Source organism: Numida meleagris, unplaced genomic scaffold (genome assembly GCF_002078875.1).
Source record: "Numida meleagris isolate 19003 breed g44 Domestic line unplaced genomic scaffold, NumMel1.0 unplaced_Scaffold165, whole genome shotgun sequence".
Classification (NCBI taxonomy): Eukaryota; Metazoa; Chordata; class Aves; order Galliformes; family Numididae; genus Numida; species Numida meleagris.
In genome coordinates, this window is record NW_018363448.1 from 683,443 (window position 1) to 704,300 (window position 20,858).

Sequence of the window (20,858 nt, forward strand, 5' to 3'; positions counted from 1 at the left end):
CTTCTCTTTAGGTGACCACTGCTAAACCAGACACATGCAAGGGTTCAGCAAAGGGTCTTTGGGCCCAGAAAAACAGGTTGATACTGAAAGAAGCTGTAATGAGAGATAACTTAAATTCCCAAGGAGTGAGGAAAAGATTGATAAAAAGAAGAGAGAAAGTGTCTGGGTTAATAAGTCTGACCTTGAAGGATCCACACTGCATACTTGCTGGATCTCAGTGAAGAAACACTCAACTTTACTGCACGCTCTATACTGGAAAAAAGACACTTTCCCATACAGAATGGAAAAGGCTAAGGAATATGCAATCTGTTCAGCCCTGAATTAGAAGATTTCAACAAAAGGTAAGAGACTATGAATAATGTTGTCCAGTAAAGGGCACACTGAAGAAGTTAATTATACCGTCATTGAAATGAATTGTAAATAGTTCAGATGAATGAAAGCAGAAGCTAATGGTATGATTAATGTTTGGATCACAATATCTTAACCCAGAGATACTAATTTTAATAGCATGGTGCTATTAAAGGATAGTATTTTGTACAGATTTCTATTTCCTCCTCACTTGTCCTTCTTGTAGAATATTTCTACTTTAGCTTTCTTTCACATGGAAGTTACTTTTTCATGTACATTTCTATTGCACTGTAATCATTCTGAGATGGGATGAACAGAATTGCACTCACAGTGCAGACTCAGCATGAATTTCTACTGGGAAAGAGTTCCTTTATCCTCCTGTGGGAATATTATCTGACTCTGTGATCCCTGGCTCTTTAGTTTTTCTATTTATATTAAAACTGCATCTACTAATATTTCAGTATAACACAGTTTCTCAGATTTCTGCCCTCAATAATTGCATCTGGAGAATTCCCAAATTGTACTCTGTATTGATGTCAATAATTCATTTAGTTTCTCTGTCACTGCTTTTCTAGTATCTTGATAACACTGCCTTTGAATCACATTAAACTTGCTAGACTTTAACTTCTCATTCAGACAAGACTCATTTCTTTCTAACAACTTCACACATTTTATCATTTAATCATAGTGAATTTTGCTTGTTCTCATATAGACATTTTGACAGATCAGCCTTTAGATAACTTCTATACTTCTTCCAAGCAGAGGACTATTTAAGCTTTTTCTTTTAATTTCTTTCTAGCCATCTCCCTTATTAAAAAATGCAGTTTCCCTTTAATGTTATATGTCACTGTGGTGTATTTTTGTAGTATAATCATTACTCTATCAATTCAAGAACATTTATGGATATTAGTGTAGTATATTGTTTAGCTGGTTACAGCTTGAGCTGCTTCTATAAATGGAGCTGCTTCCTTTCTGTTGGATTCTCTAATTAGTTGTTGTAAAAAGCAGCAATTTATGGTGGACAGATTGGCTATCTATTTAGTCTGCAAAGGAGCAAATGAAGACCAAATATCAATAATTGTGCTTTCTATTCTTGTGGCTCTAGCATTTTTCATAAAACTGGGAAGATTTGGCAATCCAGATCAGCCACCTCAGCTTGCTGATCTATATCACTTTGCACAGAAGCACTTACATTTCCCATTTATTATGCTTACTTCTTCCGTTCTTTTTTAATGGAAAGCCTTCTCTGAAAAGGCTGTCCCAAGGGAGCTGTTTCAGAAATTGTGCATTTATTTTAAGCAGTTAATTATTTGGAATATTGGGTATTTTAGATCTTGTGAAAGGCTATTTTGTTAAACATAATCTCATTTCCCTCTTCAGTCATTCATTGACAAAGAAAGGCCATTGACACTAACTAGCTTTAGATATAGACATAACATAGTTTCATTTCAAGCTGTCTCCAGCTAGTTCTGCCAAAACATTTCCCTCTTGATCTAAAACACTTTTATCTATACCAATTTTAGGTCATATTTTACTCTCTTACTATTTTACAATCCAAGCTTGCCATATTTCCTTCTGTTCCCATAGAAATCTGCCAAGTTACTTCACTTTTGATGTGCACATGCAAATGACATTTTCAAAGCATTTAGAAAAAGTGCAGGACTACAGGTTGCATGAGAATCTAAATGGAGATCACTGCAGCTATACAAAAGACGCACTGAATATTGTAATATGAACCACTTGCATTCTGAATAATGTTTAGCAAACACGGAAAGCAGAACCTACTTTAGGGGTTCATCAAAGCGTACTGTTGCTGCACAGTGGAAGACAATATTGACCCGGGTCAGAAGCTCCTCCTCATCTTCAGCACTGATGGCCAACTTGGGTTGAGTGAGTTCAGCATTAATAGGCTTAATCTTCTCATGGAAATTAGGGCAATCTTCTCGAACCCTGTCAAAGACCTTGAAGCACAAACAGAGATGATGTACAGAATTAGGCTACTGAAATCACTTTGATTAGTAGCCAGTCTGATTATGTCAGTCAGTGATATTGACATGAAAGAGAATCCCCCCCTCCCCATACTTTCAGAGACAACATACAAGCAAGATGATAAAATAGTTAATTCACTTGTTTCCTTCCAAGGAAAAACCTCACAGGGAAACAAAAAAAATGCAGGAGGGAATGTAGTGCCCTAAAGAGATGAATGAATCTTCTCTAGACCACTCATTTCTTGGGGCATCCACTGAAACTTCTGTATCTCCACATCTCCTGCAACCAGTTTTTATTTGACCTCAGGGGCAGATCACAAACCACAAAGGAAGCTACGGAGGAGGAGGGCAGAATTTGGAGTGAGGAAGTCTATGAACTATTTGCTCCATCCATTTTCTTGATTGTTCTACGAAAGGCTTCAGAATAGAAGACCAATTCATGCTCCAGCTCATCTTCTTACTTTACTGCCACTTTCCAACTTGGACTCTTCAGTCATGTAAATTAAGTCTCATGGGAGTTCTCCTTCATATGCAAAAATGGGAACAGTGATAACCCATACTGCTCAAGTTGCATGACTGGACAAACGCGCAGCTAGTTGGCCTCTCAAGTCATTTTTTTTATGACTATGTTTCATAGCCCTTTCAAACACACATTTTCTTTCCAGTCTTTTGCAGAATGACAAAATCATATATCCATCCAGTAAAAAGATTCCTACATTTTCCTATACTGTCTGTTGGTCCAAAATTAGCACTGATCCAAGAAAGCAGGTATCCTGCAAGGTAACTATGAACAGCCCTGCTGAAAGGAATAGGAAACCAATACTGTTATCACCTGAAAAGTGCCTGTGTAAAAATGGCTATTTCCTCAGTTCCCATTTTTACTCTGTAAATTAATTACACTTTACTCATTAGCTCTGAGTCGCTGATAACACTATATACATCTGGGTGCAGTTCTGCTTGACACCTGAAAACAGGCAGATCCTAAGATCCACTTAGAGACCTTTTATTTGGTTAATCTCAAAGGCAAATATGTTGAAGTTTGAATTTCAAAAGATTATGTGAGTTTGTTACAGCAGAATTTGAAAAAATCCTTGGGCTTTGAATTGGGCAAAACTATAAATGTCTGTTCTAAAGGTTTTGCGTTTCCATTCCATAGCATCATTTTATTTGCACAACTACAACTGAAATAGCAGTAACAATTAAGACCTCCATTTTGGGGGCAGAGAGCCTACAACAACAAGAGCAGAAAGAATAACTAGAATAGAGAGTTAGTGGAATCTGAAGAGGTATAATCTAGATTTCAAAGGATAACCACACTTCAAAGGTAATCAGCTCACTGACAGAAATGACTAAGTGCTGGGACAAATCACTAGTGGAAGCTGTGGGAGAGCACTTTGGATACATTTAAGAACTGCCAAGATAAGCATTGCCAGGAAGGGCAGGAAATAGTTAGGCCTGTTTCAGGGTATGAAGATGAACCAGCTGACTTCTCAGTAGCTCTAATTTATTTGGTTGCTTCCTCTGCTGCGTAGCTTACTCACTAGTAATACTGAGTTTGATCATCTCTTTACTATCATTGTCTCTTCTTTTCCTGGAGATTGCCTTATCTTTGATCTGTCCAGTGCTTATGGAAGAGTTCTCAGAAGACGATCTAAGACTGAAGTTATCTTTTAAGAATTTTAAGAACAATTGCTCATTTGCTTGTTCTATTGCAAAGAGAGTGAAAAACTCCACTCAGTAAGAATTACTTTGTACCTGTTTTACTTTGGCAAAAATAATGCAAAGGTAGAAAAAGAATAAATCAGCCCTTTCTCTATTTCAGTCACAGTGTATATAAACAGAAGAGTATTTCTGCAGTGCCAACTTGATTCAAATTCGGACAAATATATTCTGCCTACACCCATCTCCTCTGCTTGCAGGTATTATCTCCTTCCATTTCTGAGCCTACTGTGAGGCATTGCCTACTACTACACATGAGTGTATGACTACAGTTTCACTCCCTCCAGTGATTCACTGCATTCCTCTGAAGGAGAAAGGCAGTTTCTAAATGATGTTCACAAATCAGCACACTCCTTGGAAACCTTCTAGAGAACAAGAACATTCAGTTTATTAAATCAGGTAACAAGAGCAGCTGTTTAATCAAAGCCGATGGCCTCTCTTATGAAATCTGAAAGTTTCAGACTTGTCAGTTCTTCATGGGAAAGCACAAGAAGATTTAAGGACAAGACAAATGCAGCTTATTCTATGCTTCTTCCTGTAGCTGAAGGAATGCCTAACATAGAGATGATGCTGAATCTACAGTTTAACAATAATATAATCTCTAAATTATGATTAACTCACACAGACAATATATAAGAAATCCCTAATAAATGCATGAGGCCTTAGCGTTGTTCTGTCTTTCCTTTTTCTGTCCACCCAACATAAATTTTGGGGATAGAAGTAGGCTGGTATACTGTACTGTTGGAATTGCATGAAAATTCTGCCCAAGTCAGAAATACTGCAGACGTGATACACTAATTACCACATAATTCTAGTGAGGAAAAAATGTTCGATCGTCTATGCCTAGTATTAAGTAAGTGGAGGGAAATCAGTAATACTGCATTCTGTCTTCCTGAGTACTCTAACACATTCCAGTGGCAACACCACAGACTTGGCCAAAAGGGAATAAAAAAATCACTGCAGAATGACAGCTGCTATTCTCATTTTAATCCTCAAAAAAGGACTCAGGTTCTGCAGAGTGTTTGCGCTGCTATTAGCAGAGGAGAATTTCACTCTGAAATTTGCTGATTTTTTCTTATTTTATAGTTATATAGTTAGGCAATTCCCACTTATGAAAGTAATCTCTGATTTCAGTTTACATTGTCAACCTCTTATTGCAAAAACAAGATTTCCAGAATTAATCTCAACATTATATGAGTGTTTTTGATGAGTATCTCTTTCCCCACTCCTGCCCACTTAAGCTTCGATATCTATAGCTCTCTCTGTTCTCTGCTCTTGTGTTAAGGAATTTAATAGTTGAGAGTGATTTCTGCCCATCAGTCTTTCATTCAGGATTTTTTAATACCACAAAAACCTCCCAAGAAAGGACAAATTGCACATCTACGGAAAGAGCACAGCTGAAAAATAAAGGTAAAGTGTAAAATGCCAAGGGTTTAGCTTCCTTCTTAGGAGACATTTTCAGTGAAGTGAAGATAAAAAAATTAAAAAAAAAAAAATCACACGTTTGGTAAAACCACTATCTTATGACAGCTTTTTAAAGAAGCCTGGGTAGTCCTCCCTTTAATGGGGCACCACAATCTTCAGCAAAGAAGATTTTAAGAAATGCCAACTTACTGCAGCAGGCACTATGCAGTATGGCATTTCATTGAGGAATACATGCAGGAGAGAAAACAGTATTCCTATTTGCTTGGTAATGCTAACACTATTTCCTGAGCTCTCCTCTGATGTGAAAGATGAATCTTCCAAAGCTTTGAATACATATGCTGTGACCCAGCAGTGCTGAAGATCAGCTACTGCTCTCCATCACTCTACTCAAGATTCCTTACTCTGGGAACACCTGTTGACATTAATGGTTCTTTTAGGGAGCCTATTTAAGGCCAAGTTCATGCTCACTCACTGGCTGGATCAAGGCCAGGTGACTGACTGACTGATGGTGACTGACCTAGAAAGCACAAAGATTTAAAGAATGGCCTAGAAAAGTTACTTTTTCTTTTCGCCTGTGACACAAAAATAATGTTGGGGCACCCAAGTTATACTATTTTAACCAGATGTCAGTGTTTTTGTTTTTTCTTCTCCCTTTTCTTTTTTTTCTTAGAAAGACCAATGCAAAATGGCGAATGGTGGGGCCAAGTGTGTTTAATAAGTGCTATAATACTAGGCTTCTCTGAAAGGATTACCAGAATTCATTAATTTGCATTATAATATGCAGATTTTGAGGCATTACAGTATGAGAACACTTTAAATGGAGGAAAATTAGACAATTCCCACAAACTGCATCATATATGAAGTATTGCTGAGGGGATTAAGGTTGAAAGAGATCAATTAAAAAAAACCAAACAGATAACAATAACTAAAACAAAGCAGAAAGCTTCCATCTTTTCAGACAGAGAAATAGAAGGGATTGCTTGGCATAATTCAGAAGAATATAAGCATGAATTATTTCTGTAAAAGGAACTATAAATAATTTATTCTGAGCAAAACACAGGCCAAGTGGCAAAACTCTGAGGCAACAACTCCTTTGAAAAAGGTGTTCCATTGCTGCATGGAATAATTTAAAAAGAAAGCAAGTAAAATACCCTCTTCAGAAGAGAGCACTGATGTATAACTGACAGGGAGCAATCTATATTATATACAGACATGTAGCTCACTCCGAAAGTAATGCCTCCTGTTTATTTCCATGGCAGCTACAACACATGCAAAGAGCACAATAACAATATTTGATAGAGCAAATTCTCAGCTACAAAATGCTGTATTCCAACAGACACCACCATTAGCTATGTATTTTTGGCAGTGATGAGTAAGGGTCTGCATACTACACTCATAAAAATTTGCACCAGTGAAGTGGCCCACTGATTCACAGCTGCTGTGATGGTGGCATTACTAGGAAAATGTTGCCCATGCAGTCCATATTTCACCAGCCTGAACAGATGGAAGTCAGGACGTGTCAAATCTGGACTATACAGTGGGTGTGGTAGAACAGTCCTGGTGTTATCATGTTACAAGAAAAAGGTTGCTTTCTTCTTTTCTCTGATTCTGGAAGTTCAAACCTCCCACTTAGTGTCATGATGTAGCAGTCAGTGTTGATGATTTGTCCAGGTTCCAGGATATCCAGAAGGATCAACCCTTTCCTATACCAAAAGGCAGTGTACATCACTCTTCCTCGATGGAAAATTCACACATTGCCACTCCATGGACTGCTGTTCTGACCCCAGTTCATAGTGGTGACACCACGTCTTGTCACTGCTAATGATACAATCCAGGCAATTGTCACCTTCTGTCTCACGCTGATTCAATAGGTCCTGACAAACATGCAGATGGTGTTCTTTCTGCTCTTGTGTGAGCATTTGAGGGACTCACCTGGTGCAAATTTTGTGATATTCCAACATTGTCACCATCATTTCCAAAGCACTGAAGCCAGTATTCAGATCTGTACACAGTTCCCTGGTTGTAAGCTGCTGATTCATGTGGATGATAAGCTGATCAAGATGCCCTTCATTTCATTATGTGACTTCTGTACATGGCCGTCTGGTATGTGGCTTGTCTTTCTTGTCATTGTCACCACTGTTGAAACATACCACCCACTGTCTCAACTGTGCAGTCCACTGTGCGATCTCCACAGATGGTTAGCAACCATCAATTAATATCAATGGATGCCATTTTTCCACATGGAGGAATTCAATGACACACTTTTGCTTCATGTGCACTTCCATGTCAGACACCATTTTGTCAGACTGCCCCTCTGCTGCCATCCATCACACAGCAGTAAGTTTTAACAGAATATTGGTGGGAAGGTTCAACTACTACTGACATACCACCAACATCCACTTCTGACGTTGTGAGCTAACATAATAAAACAGGAGGTATTACTTTTGGAGCATCTCTTGTACATAGATTAACACCCTAGTGCAGACATTCCTCTCTGATTTCAATGGCAGCATCATAAATGGACGTGAGTGACCAGCATGAAGCTAAACTCCTGTAGGTACCAATGGCATGAAAGCAGCTATGCAAAAGCCAAATTTCTGCATTTTTCATCTGACAGTACAAAAGATCAAATACATCCTGGTGATGTTTGCCACTGATGGAAGTCCTCCAATAGCTACTTCAAGAAAAGAATGTACATGACTACTTTTAGAATAGCCACGGCAGCAAAACTGAGAAATAACCTAGCAGCTTCCTGATACAAAGTAATTAGCCCGCAATTAATTTTTAGCCTGGTACATTTCTAGCAGTAAGCACCAGGATTGCTCAGTCAAGAAACATGTGAAAATTGAGCTCAAGTAGCTTTAATCAGGATAGTCCTTTTTTCCCTTGCATACTCTCTGCCTTGTTTCTTCTTCAGAAAGTTGCTTTTAAGTATGGTTCTTCTCAAGGCAAGTAAATCATAATTCATCTAGTCAGTTAGAAAGCATACAGCAGACTGTTCCTCGTTATAGGAAAGCAAATGCCTTATGCTTCAATCTAGAATTATTACTTTCCCCCGAGCAGAGCTAATATAGTGGAAATACAGTACTCGTGACCAATATCTAGTACACAAAAGCTGATTATTTAAAGAGAAAGACAACAGAAACAAAGACATGACAGACAGTAAATATCAGTATAGTTCAGCAGTATAGTTCAGTAAATGTGATAGCCAGCTACTTAGGATGTGTAAGATGGCCAACTGAATGGCCAACTGGATGGCCAATTACCTTGAAAACTGGCTGCTGACTAAGTTGCTTTTTTCTAGTATGAATACTCAGGTTACATGTCAGTTAATCTGCAACTAGCTCTTTTGTAGACAGGCATGGTAGCCAGGAGTATTAGGGACTTGACAGACTTTTCTGTGGTCTATAGTACCATCATGTAGGTGGGTGGACAAGTCACAGAGAATATGGAGCTTTTTAAAATTCATTGTAGACATTTCTTGTACCTGTGTATAATTAGAAAAGTATCACCATCAGAATTTGATGGCATGTTCGACAATTTACACTGGGAAAGAATTTAAGCACAGAGGAGGATTGTAACACTTAAAGCTTTTCCCACAGGATCAATTTAATACAGTTCTTCCCATACATTTTCCAGAACTGTTTTCCTTCTCATCCCTCCTCCATAGCTGTGACACAGTGTTGTGAGGAGAAAGGTGCAAGCAGAGTCAGATATCAAAGGACGACAAGAGCATGCAGCTGTGGCCTGAGTCTCATCCATGTCCCCTTCCTCAACTTCTGCCATGTAGAATTCACTACCAGTTACTTAGAGAATCTATGTATGCACTTGGAAGTGTTAATAGGTACAGAGTTATACAGACACAGGATGTGAATCTGCTTTTCCATACCTACTGACTTAATTAGAGCTCTTTGAAGTTTCACTGCCAGATTTGCTTGGGCACCATGGAACTTCAGGAGTGTTTGTTGAGTCCCCAAAGACCAAACAGCCAGGAGCAAAGGCTGTGGCAAACACAGATGCCTGCTTCCTGGAGAGATGACATTGTCACATTTTAAAATATCTAAGATCAAGTTGATTTTTAAGGATCTTTGGAGACTGGGGTACCTCAGAGCTAGACAGAATGATCTCTAATGCAGTCCCATCTACAATCACATTAAAACATCCTATACATCAGAGACATGGAACTCTGAAGTTCCTCCCCTCTGAAAATATAGAATTCATGTCTACAGTCATGTCAGTGATGTGGAGAGGGCTTTTGGAGAAGTGGGGATCACACGTAGCCAGCAGCTGCAAAGTGTACTCTCAGATACAACTCCCTTTCACATGGAGAATTAGTGGGGAGAGCCAGGCTAGATACAGGTATCCACAAACACACATCTGGCTGACCAGGTATACTTGGCTCAACAGATCACAAAGAAAGCAAGAAGATGCAGTAAAGCCTTACAAACGAGTGAGCTGCAGTCCTGGCAACAGGTTAGTCACTCAGTCGTGAAGTTCCAGAGAGGTGAGTGATGTGAAAAAGGTACTAAATGCAGCATGATGAAATCTTCAGCCAGCTGTGAAACAGCTGACCTAGCACAATGCAATCACTGACAGGCTGTACTCTGCACAGCAGTAGTTGTTTATACATACAAATGGTCACGTCATCTGATGACTAGAACTGGCTGAGCCTCACAGCAGGCCTAGGTTCTCCCTTCTGGTGTTTCCGTACGGTAGATGACACAGGAACTCACAGTTCACGGTGCTGCTTTTTAATGAAAACAGACCACTGCCAAAAAAAGTCAATGAAGGATCCCCACATCCAGGCAACCTTATCTCAGCTAGACTCTCTGGGTACTTCTTCTGCAATAACATTGTTCCTAAATAGGACAATCACACTGGTTGCCACACATGTAGTTCAGATAGATGGCATGTAACCTGTACTAACACATAAAATAGGCATGCAATTCAGAATCTAGTTTCAAGGACAACTGCACAGATGCTTTAAGTAGATCTGGGAGAACTGAAATACTTAACCATGATCATGCACCCCACAAAAGCAGCAGTTGTGTCAACCTAGGGTGAATGTCCTGCACTTTATTGTTCACTTCCTTAAGATCTCTGACCTTTTCCCTTCCTTTTCTTGAGGCACAGAGGGGAGATGATATCATGAAGATCACAGTTAATCATAGAATCACAGAATCATTTCAGTTGGAAGGGATCTTTTGAAGGCCATCTAGTTCAACTCCCTTGCAATGAACAGGGACATCTACAGATAGATCAAGTTGCTCAGAGCCCTGTTCAGTCTGTCCTTGAATGTCTCCAAGGATGTGGCATCCACCACATCTCTGGGCAATCCTTTCCAATGCATCACCACCACTGTCATAAAAAAAACAAAAAAACATTTTCCTCATATCCAATCTAAATCTCCTCTCTTTTAATTTGAAACCATTTTCCCTTGTCCTATGAAGTGTGGGCACCAATGTTCATTCTGATGAAAAGTGTAAAGGGAGGAATATTTCCTTTGATATCACTTGTAACAGAAGTTCAACAAACCAAGACAAATGCTTCAAGTATTTAAACTACTCAAAATAAAAAATACTTTTAAACACTGTGTGCAATAATTTCAACCAATGCGATTTTTTGATCAGTGCTTAAAAAGAAGAACTAAGTCCAGGTACCTCAGACCTATCAGATATCTTCTTTCCTTCCTTGCTGTCACTTAACTGTAATCATATGAGTATTTTAACATCCTCACAGAAACATTACATGCAACACATATAGTACGCAAAAAAAAGGACTAGAGCTTCATCATCTGGGAGGTAATCAGAAGACAATCAAAATTATAAGACTAAAAGCAGGATCATTACAGGAAGTGAATGCAATTGTGAAAAAGAGAGTCTAGAAAAGAAGAAAATAGTTGATATTCTAAGAAAGTATCTAAGAAATGATGACTTAACCATTTTAAACTGATCTTCTGTAGTGTCATTATTCCAAGCAAGCAAGAAAGTGGAGAGTTACAAGTAATCCTTGATTTCCATCCAAGGAACATTCAGATTAAAGAATTAAAACCTTCCTTAAGAAGATGGAACCATCTGTCAAAATAGTGTTTGGTTACCTAGGACACCAAATGGCTCTGATAGCACTTTTAGCAGAGATCCACTGTAATTAGTGACTCTGATTATAGAATCATAGAATCATTTGAGTTGGATGGGACCCTTAAAGGTCATCTAGTCCAACTCTCCCAGCTAGATTAGGTTGCTCAGAGCCCCATCATGCTTGACCTTGAGTGTCTGGGGATGGGGCATCCACCATCTTTCTGGGCAACCTGTTCCAGTGCCTCACAACCCTTACCATAAAAAACTTTCTTTGTATCCAGTTTAAATCTTTTAGTTTGAAACCATTTCCCCTTGCCCTGTCACAACAGACCCTGCTAAAGAGTCTGTCCCCTTCTTTCTTACTATTATTTATTATTACAGCCAGTTCTCAGAAGACTCCATGGAAATATCTCAGAAATGGTTGCAGAATCACACATGCAAGCCTGGCAGCTGGAATCACAGCTCAGATCTTCACTCTCAATCCAACGTCTCAGCACATTATATAAAATACAGACTGGTTTCTGTATATAAGACCTCTTTCTGCCAGTGCTTGGTTTGGCTCTGTCCATAATAAATGCTCTTAAAATTCACCTCTTCCTGGAATGGATATAAATAACTCTATCAAATTTTCCTTATATAAGGAAAGGGCAAATTTGGCCTATGAAGTCAATGCCAGATTTTTGGCACATGTACTCCTTTTTTCAGTATCTTGGGTCTTATAAAGCAGAATGTGTACTCTTGCTTCAGAATAAAGACACCAGTGGCTGGAAGGGCCAGTTACTGCCAGCATGTGATAGTTAACACCCTTTCCAGGAGTCAATGCCACTCACTTCCCAGTACAAAGATCAGAGTATTGCTGCAGATGGCTCAGCTACATGATGTGAGAATTTTCTCCCTTTTTTTGCAGTCACAGTTGTACCTGACTACAATGCTTTAACAGCACTGATGGCAAGAGACAAGCCAGCTCATGTTTCACATGATCTGCAAGACTTTTCATGTTTAAGTAAAAAATGAGAATGAATCACAGAATCATAGAATTGCCAAGGTTGGAAAAAACCTCCAAGATCATCTAGTCCAACAATCTACCTACCACTAATATTTCCCCACTAAACCATGTCCCTTAGTACCACATCTACACGTTTCTTGAACACCTCAGGGACAGTGACTCAACAACTTCCCAGAGCAACCAGTTCCAGAACCTGACCACTCTTCTAGAGAAGAAATTTTTCCTAATATCCAACCTGAATCTCCCCTGGTGCAACTTGAATCCATTCCCTCTAGTCCTATCACTAGTTACACGGGAAAAGAGGCCAACACCAACCCTGCCACAACCACCTTCCAGGTAGTTGTAGAGATGAGATCTCCCCTGAGCCTCCTCTCCCCTAGACTAAACAATCCCAGTTCCCTCAGTCACTCTTCCTAAGACTTGTGCTCCAGACCCCTCACCAGCTTTGATGCCCTTCTCTGGATGTGCTCCAGCGCCTCAATGTCTTTCTTGCAGTGAGGGGCCCAAAACTCAGAAAGATGCAGCCTCAGCAGAGTTGAGTACAGAGAGACGATCACATCCCTGCTCCTGCTGGCTACACTATTCCTGATACAAGCCAGGATGCCATTGGCCTTCTTGGCCACCTGGGCACACTGCTGGCTCATGTTCAGCTGAACATCAACCAACACCCCCAAGGTCCACTTCCTCAACACAGGCTTCCAGCCACTCTGCCTCAAGCCTGTAGCATTGTCTGGAATTGTTGAGGTCAAAGACCTGGCACTTGGTCTTGTTGAACTTCATCCCACTGGCCTCACGCCAGTGATCCAGCCTACCCAGATCACTCTGAAGGGCCATCCTACCACAAGGAAGATTGACACATCCTCCCAACTTGGTGTCATCTGTAAACTTACTGAGGGCGCACTCAATCCTCTTGTCCAGCTTCTCAATAAAGATATTACACAGCACAGGCCCCAGTAATGACCTCTGGGGAACACCACTTGTGTCTGGTCACCAGCTGGATTTAACTCCATTCACCACTATTCTCTGGGTGCAGCCCTCCAGCCACTCTTTATCCAGGAAAGACACGAGCTGCCAGCTTCTCCAGGAGAATACTGTGGGAGACAGTGTTAAAGGCTTTACTGAAGTTTAGGTAGACTACATCAGCAGCCTTTCCCTCATCCACCAGGCACGTCACTTGAACATAGAAGGAGATCAGATTTGTTAAGCAGGATCTGCCTTTCGTGAATCCATACTGGCTGGACATGATCCCCCGACTGTCCCACACATGCCGTATGATCTCACTCGAGGTAATCTGTTCCATAACCTTCCCTGGCACTAAGGTCAGGTTGACAGGTCTATAGTTGGCCGAATCCTCCTTATGACCTTTCTTTTAGACTGGAGTCACATTTGGTTTGCAGTCAGGTAGGAACAACAGAATTCTCTTTCTATCTCTCTCTCTCTCTCTTTTTTTTTTTTTTGGTAGAAGATTCAGATATTTTAGTAAGGAAGAAAACACATATGCATTTTAAAGAGGGTCAGGAAAGCCATAGCAAGTGTCATAAAGCCAGGCTCAGGTTCTAGCTAACTCTTAGAAGCTGTTGGAGGGTAATTAACCATCACAACCCTGACTTACTATCTTTGGTACTCCTATCAGCTGTTCCAGCTGAAACCATATCATTAAAAGTTTCTAGTCAAAGGATCTGTGACTCAATACATCTTTCACACTGACATCCAATCTTCATCTCACAAAAGTCCAAGAATACCACATGTCTACAAAGAGAAAAGCTATTTTTCTCTGCAACTATATTTTCAGATCACATCCCTACCAACATAGATCAAAGATTCATGTAAGATGAAATGCCATTCATGTTTTCTGCGTGTCCTGCCATTGGCTTCTAGAGTTAGATTTCAAATAATTTTAGGCTGACATAAGGCAGAAAAGCAAGTAGCTGGGCTAATTATGCTTCAGGTGTAACAAGTCATTTCCCACGTGTCACCAGAATGAGCAACATTTTCAGCTAGTGGTTGAACAAAAACTTGTTTGCATACAAAAGTCTACCCATCTGTCTGAGCAGGGATTACCACTACTGAGCCTTTGTCCTCTGTACCTGAGAAGTTATAAATTATTTGAATGCTTTAATATACTGGTGGAAAACCCTGGCTGAAGGAGTGAAGAGGAAACACACCACAAACAACTACCTGTACTGAAATGTACCTCTCATCCTACTTAATATTTCACAAACAAGAAATGCACAATGATCTGCAGAGGACTACTTGCATGAAGCTATACATCCAAACTATATATTTAACTGAGGGAACTACAGTCTCTAAATTAAGTTGCAACCTGCTCTATCATATTCTGTAGAAGCAGATCATCAATTTCCCAGATTCCCTGGGAGAAACAGACAGACAGACATACAAACAAAAATAACCCCAGGCACCTGTAGAATACTGGCAGGTTGATTTTACTGAATTACCTAGGACTAGAGGACTGAAATATGTTAGTCCTCATAGACATAAACTAGTTGGCCTGAAGCCTCTCCGTGTCACACCAATAAAGCCAGAGAAGTGGTGAAAATGTTACTGAAAGAAATAGTTCCAAGATTTGGAACACCTATTGGAATATCATCTGATAGAAGCCAACATTTGTAGCTGAAGTAGTGTCATGGTTTTGTGATTTTTTGTTGTTGGTATTCCACATCATAACATCATGTAAAGTTCTGGCAGTCAAAGAGTTAATGTTCTGGTTCTGTGGACTGCTACTTCTGGGTGCTTGGATCTCAGAGGGGGAGGGGGGGAGCTGCATTCCCCAGGAGTCTTTGCGCCTCAAGGGCGTTGGTGAAGCGGCCTCACAGACCTGAAGTGCCTTTCTTGGTTTGCTTCGGAGAAGCACGTGGTCCCCCTGCAGCTTACAGAGTAAGACTTTGGCTTTGGAGTCGCTCTCTCTTTGTTTGATTTGTTGGCCTCAATTCTGATATCATACTTAGTAAATCAACGTTCCTCCTCAGATTGCTGTCGCTGCTTTGTTTTAGACCCGTATACTAATCCCTTACCCTTCCCCCTTATTTGCGGAATCAAACTCCATAACCCGAGATTAGGTTATAAAGCAGGTATGTTTATTACGGTGCTGCACCCACACCGGATGCGAGGGGGGTCACCGCCCTACCAAACTCGCATAACCATGGGCAGAAATGTTAGATATTTAAAAGCCAAGCTTATACATATTCAGCAGGTTTCCTGGGACCCATCTACATATTCAGCAGGTTTCCTTGGACCCATCTACATATTCATCATTTCCCAGGAATTCCTTTGCATATGTCCATCCCTCCAGCGCATGCGTTGTAGTTCCTCCTGGTGGTCGTTGGATGAAGGCTCGAGGTCTTCCTCCCCCCTCCTGGTGGTCGTTGGATGAAGGCTCGACGTCTTCATCACTCTGCCCTTTTCACCCCACTGCTACTTTGCAGAGTCACTCCACCTTCGGCCGGTTCCTTGTACTGGTCCCTGCTGATAATGGAGTTTCGCCGAGTTCCTTTTCTTATCTTGCCTTACATTCTACTTACCGCAGCCCCATGCAATAGTTAACCCTTCAACTGTCCTAACTCACCCCTTTTCCCTTTTTTTTTCCCCAGGGCATGGGTCCACGGGTCCCCTGCCGCATTAGTCACGGGACTGGTCCAGGCCAGCCCGTAAACTGCTGACATTTTTTTTTTCCTTCTTTTTTTTCTTTTTCCGGGCCAGTGGGCCTGTGGGCACCTGCTGTCCCCCTGTCATGGACACAGATCCATAGATAACTCCGTGACAAGCTGTTGTTGAAATCAGCAAGTTGCTAAACATTATGTGGAAGCTACATACCCCTTATAGGCCCCAGTCTATCAGGAAAGCAGAAAGAATGAATCAAACGCTTAAAACACAGTTGTGCAAAATATGTCAAGAGACCTCTATCGATTGATCTTGGGCTTTATCTTTGGCCCTGTTGAGAATTAGAGTCCAGCCTCGAGGTAGACAGTGCCTTAGCCCATACGAATTCATGTACGGACAACCATACCAGACTCCTGGGTTACCAGAAGAGATGTGAATACAGGGAGAAAATTATACAAGAAACTATTTAATTGCTTTTGGGGATGTCTTGCAGGAGATAAATAAATATGTGGTTTTAAAAAAATCTCTGAGTCTTTATTCACCAGCATGTCCACTCCAACCAGGAGTCTGGGTGTATGTCAAATCCTATATTTCTGAACCATTGCAAGAGAAGTGGGAAGGACAATTCCAAGTTCTGCTGACCACCCATACTGCAGTGAACCTGGAAGGAAAAGGACCCTGGATTCATTATTCTCAAATTAAGAAGGCACCTTCCATATGGAAAGTTGAACAGACTACCTTGCAGTTGAAAGTCAGGAATGCTAGGAATTTGCTTTGTAGGTTGTGAAGGATGCAAAAGTAATGTACATTTACAAATAGTAGGGAAACTAGCTAATGCAACAAATTCCTGTCATTGCTGGATGTATACCCAGTTACCGAGGAGCATGCAAATAGTGTATCAGTTAGCAGGAGTACTGTTAAACCTGACAAAAATAGAGAGAGTTGGCAACCCCAACAGTCTGGCATGCTTTGATACGGAATACAAAAATAAATCCAGCACTAAAAATGCACAATTTCCATTGCTTACTGTCTTATAGGGAGAGAACTGTACAAATAGCGCATACCTTAGGGTAAACCAACCAATCAGACCCATGTGGTGGACAAAACTGAATCATTCTATACCTTCATTTTGCAATTTCACACAGGGCCTAACCAAACAAGACACCAAAATGTGACTAAGGTCACTTATAGACACATTTGGTTCTAGCAACCCAACCATATGCTCCATTACAGGAGCCAACCAGTAGCTGGTTTTAGGTCCCCTGAAGGAAAGTCCTGTGCATTTGAGGAGATACTCCCAGCAATGCAAATTCAAGACAACAGTGCAATGACTAGGGTATATCTATCCAGCTACATCGTTAGAGATACTCTCTAATGTCACCATACACAGCATAGTAAGAATGCAAAGAGAAATTGAGACAATCTGACAAATAACCGTACAAAACCAGATGGCCCTGGGTTTGTTACTGGCTAGCCAGAGTGATGTATGTGCACATCATATGCACATACATACGAACATGTTGTTTGAGATTGAATAGATTGATAAAGTGAGGGTCATAGTATGTTAGCTACAAACCCTTAAAAGCAAAGAAAGAATTGATACCAGTTGTAACGATATTGTTAAGCTTGCCAGTGCTCGTTGATGGACAGCCCTGTAGTTTGTTTAGAAAATGGGAAGAGTCTGTGTCTTTGTACCAAGTAGATAAGGATGATACGCTGAACTCTTTGTATTCAGTAGATAAGGGAAGTTTTGCTTTGAATCAGCTAGTTGTGAAAGCAAGAATTGTGTAATCTAGGCAATGAGATGGAACCCTTTGTTACTGATTTTGTGGGAAGTATTGAATATGTATGTACTGCCTGGGAAAACCTTTGCATATGTAACACATGTGTATAAACTGAAGATCATTTGTGCAAGGTATGCACAATTAGGTGGAAGGATCCCCTCATGCACCTGGTGCTGAGAATAAAGAATGCCTGATTTCTAACACTCCAAACTGAGTCTTAGAGAGTTTCCTGATCAACCGATTTACAGTAACAATCCCTCATTTAATTGCCTCAATAACAACATGTGCAATTAATTTCAAAATTCAGTTGCTCTTTAGCAACAGTCTTTTCTTTTTCAGCATTGAACTTGTTTTTACTTTCACTGAGTTTCCCCTTTTCTGGGCACTGAGTTTATCTTATTTTTGGCACAGAAGTCTTTGGCCACTCTGGTTTCATTTTCCACTAATTCTCTTGATGCCAGGAATTTGAACATCTGTTAGCGCATGAGCAATCTGTCAGGCATACAGAGCTGACTGCTTTGCTAGAGAGCATCTGCATTCCAAGGAACTCAATGTTTTCATATTCACACAGCCCATGGAAAGAATATTTTATTAGAGCAGATGGTCTCAAAGTTACGAGTGACCAGGGAATGATGTTGGTTACATGTTCCTGAACCTTACAGATTACACTTGAGACAGAAGGGACGGAAGGATAAGATCTCCATGTATGTCTGGATATACATACATATATTTTTATTAAATATTCCATTCATATCTAAGTATTATGTAGCTTTATTTTTCACTAAGTTCTTTATAAAGACAATCCAAACTTCACAGAGGAGGAAACAGGCACTTAGCTTTGAAATGACTAACTCAAGGTCACATAACTAAGCAGCGGAAAAACTGGGAAGAGAACCTATTTTTAAGCCCTTCAGGAGGTAATACTCCTTACTTAACTGTTTCTTTCCTGAGAGGGACTGAAGAGCAACAATTGTGTGACCAAGGCAGACACTGGCAAATGAAAAAAATACATGTGTACCAACTTAGGCACAAAATCAGAGTAGTATTTCCTGCAATTCACAGATAAACACAGAACTGGTGCAGTACCGATTCCAAATCAGCTCTGAAGTAGGAGTGCATGGTGCATGAACGGTGCATGGTGCATGCATGGTGCATGAAAAACACTTAGAGAAACAATCTTGGATTTTTTAAAGTATCCCTTCAAGAGCTTTTCACATTGCCATTTTGTGAAAATGAGCAGATAACATGCAATTGGATTAGACTAAATGTATGTCACTGCTATAAACAACAGCAGGGAGCCAGCGGACTGCTAGAGCTTGTTCTTTCATGTCCCCTTCAGTGGAAGGCTAATCTTTGCACTTTAATAGAGAGATAAGCAAAGCTTCAGTTTAGCCGCACCTTTGAGCCTCTAGAATAAAAAATAGTTGCAATAGTTGTTCTGCTGCCCCATTCTCATGCCAAGTAACAAATCAAGTATGTTCTCTGAAATAGTTTTTTGGAACCTCCCAATAACCATAAATTTTATTTTGATAAAGTATATACATATGCATATCTTCTGCAACTGATTCCATCCAGCACAAATAGTAATTTAACTGCATGTATTTCCATGTAAAAGCTGTGAATTCTACTTAAATTATTTGCTTTCTCCTATTGACACCTGAGATATGTTTACTTTTGAATCAAAGATAAACAGTGTACAGCTTCAACAAATGCAAGTGTAACGCCATTTATATGCACTTACTCCAGGTTATTTGCTATTTAAAGTAAGAAAAGGTACACATGGAGAGCTAATACTGTGTGAAACTGACTTTTCCATTAAATTTAAAACTAAATATGCCAGATTTTGGTTTTCAGTTGGGTCTCTAAGGCAACATTTCAAGATACCATTTGTGGAGATTAAAGGCTGTCTGTCAAGCCCATTACTTCCTTTGTTTCTGGTCCATCAATTTGATTTCTTGTACCATCCACTCTTCCCTACTGAAATACATGCTAGTACAGGGGACTATTTATTTATATGTGTAAAGTAATCAGTTATTCCCAAACAGCCTCTCTAAACAAAAGACACTCAAAAAGCAGTAGAAGTGATTAAAGGATAATAAATGAAATTAACACATGCAAATTATTTTCAAATGTGATATCCAGATTTGCATATATATATACAACATACATAAATAGCTACTGGAGATAATCTACAATTTTACTATTTACCCTTAACAAGCAGATGGGCTCCCAGATTGCTGTTTTCAGAAGAAGAAACATTCTGAAAACAAAAGGAAATAAGGAAGAGATCAAGAATAAGTGCGCAGGTTTTTAAGCTAAGACTAAACTTTCTAAGCCAAGACAAAGACTAGTACTAAGCTCAGATTTAACAGCACATTAGGATATCTAGATTTTCTACAATTAACAGCATTATGAGATGACAAGGACCACAAAAGAACAAACACCAGTGCCATTGCTTTCTGAAGACACACCAAAGAGCATATATAGGACAAGAAACATGGTCCAGCTCTGCAGGCGGTTACTGACCAAGGCTGCAGGCTTCATCCCTTCATGGCTTCTTCTTCTATCAAAAAAAGTGGTCAGTACAGAGGAAGAGAGGGTATCTGGATATTTGCATGCAGAAAGAAAGAAAGTCTTGGCTGCAATGTTTGAAGAAATTACACAGACTCAAAAATACATCACTGCTGCTGTTTCTACTTTTGTCCTTACTCTTACTTTTTGTCTTGGCAAGCAAAAATACAAGGAATCATAGAGGTTCCCCTCCTCTATTCGGGAGGAAGGGGTGGAACCCGTCTTCTTCACAGGATATTCACATGAGCCCAGACTGCAGTATTTTTGCTCCTCCTTTACCTTTCCCAAAATCTCTGTACTGGTAGAAAGCCAGATTAATAAT

At 40.0% G+C, this 20,858-nt stretch overlaps 1 protein-coding gene across 15 annotated transcripts in view; it reads right to left on the minus strand.

Moving 5' to 3' along the window:
- Positions 1-20,858, minus strand: part of FAR2 (fatty acyl-CoA reductase 2) — a 148,268-nt gene that overhangs the window by 42,175 nt on the left and 85,235 nt on the right. For all 15 annotated transcript variants that reach the window (XM_021382035.1, XM_021382033.1, XM_021382027.1 and 12 more), the window contains one exon: positions 2,134-2,309. In XM_021382035.1, coding sequence (XP_021237710.1) covers positions 2,134-2,309 — 176 coding nt within the window. The remainder of the gene's footprint in view (positions 1-2,133; positions 2,310-20,858) is intronic.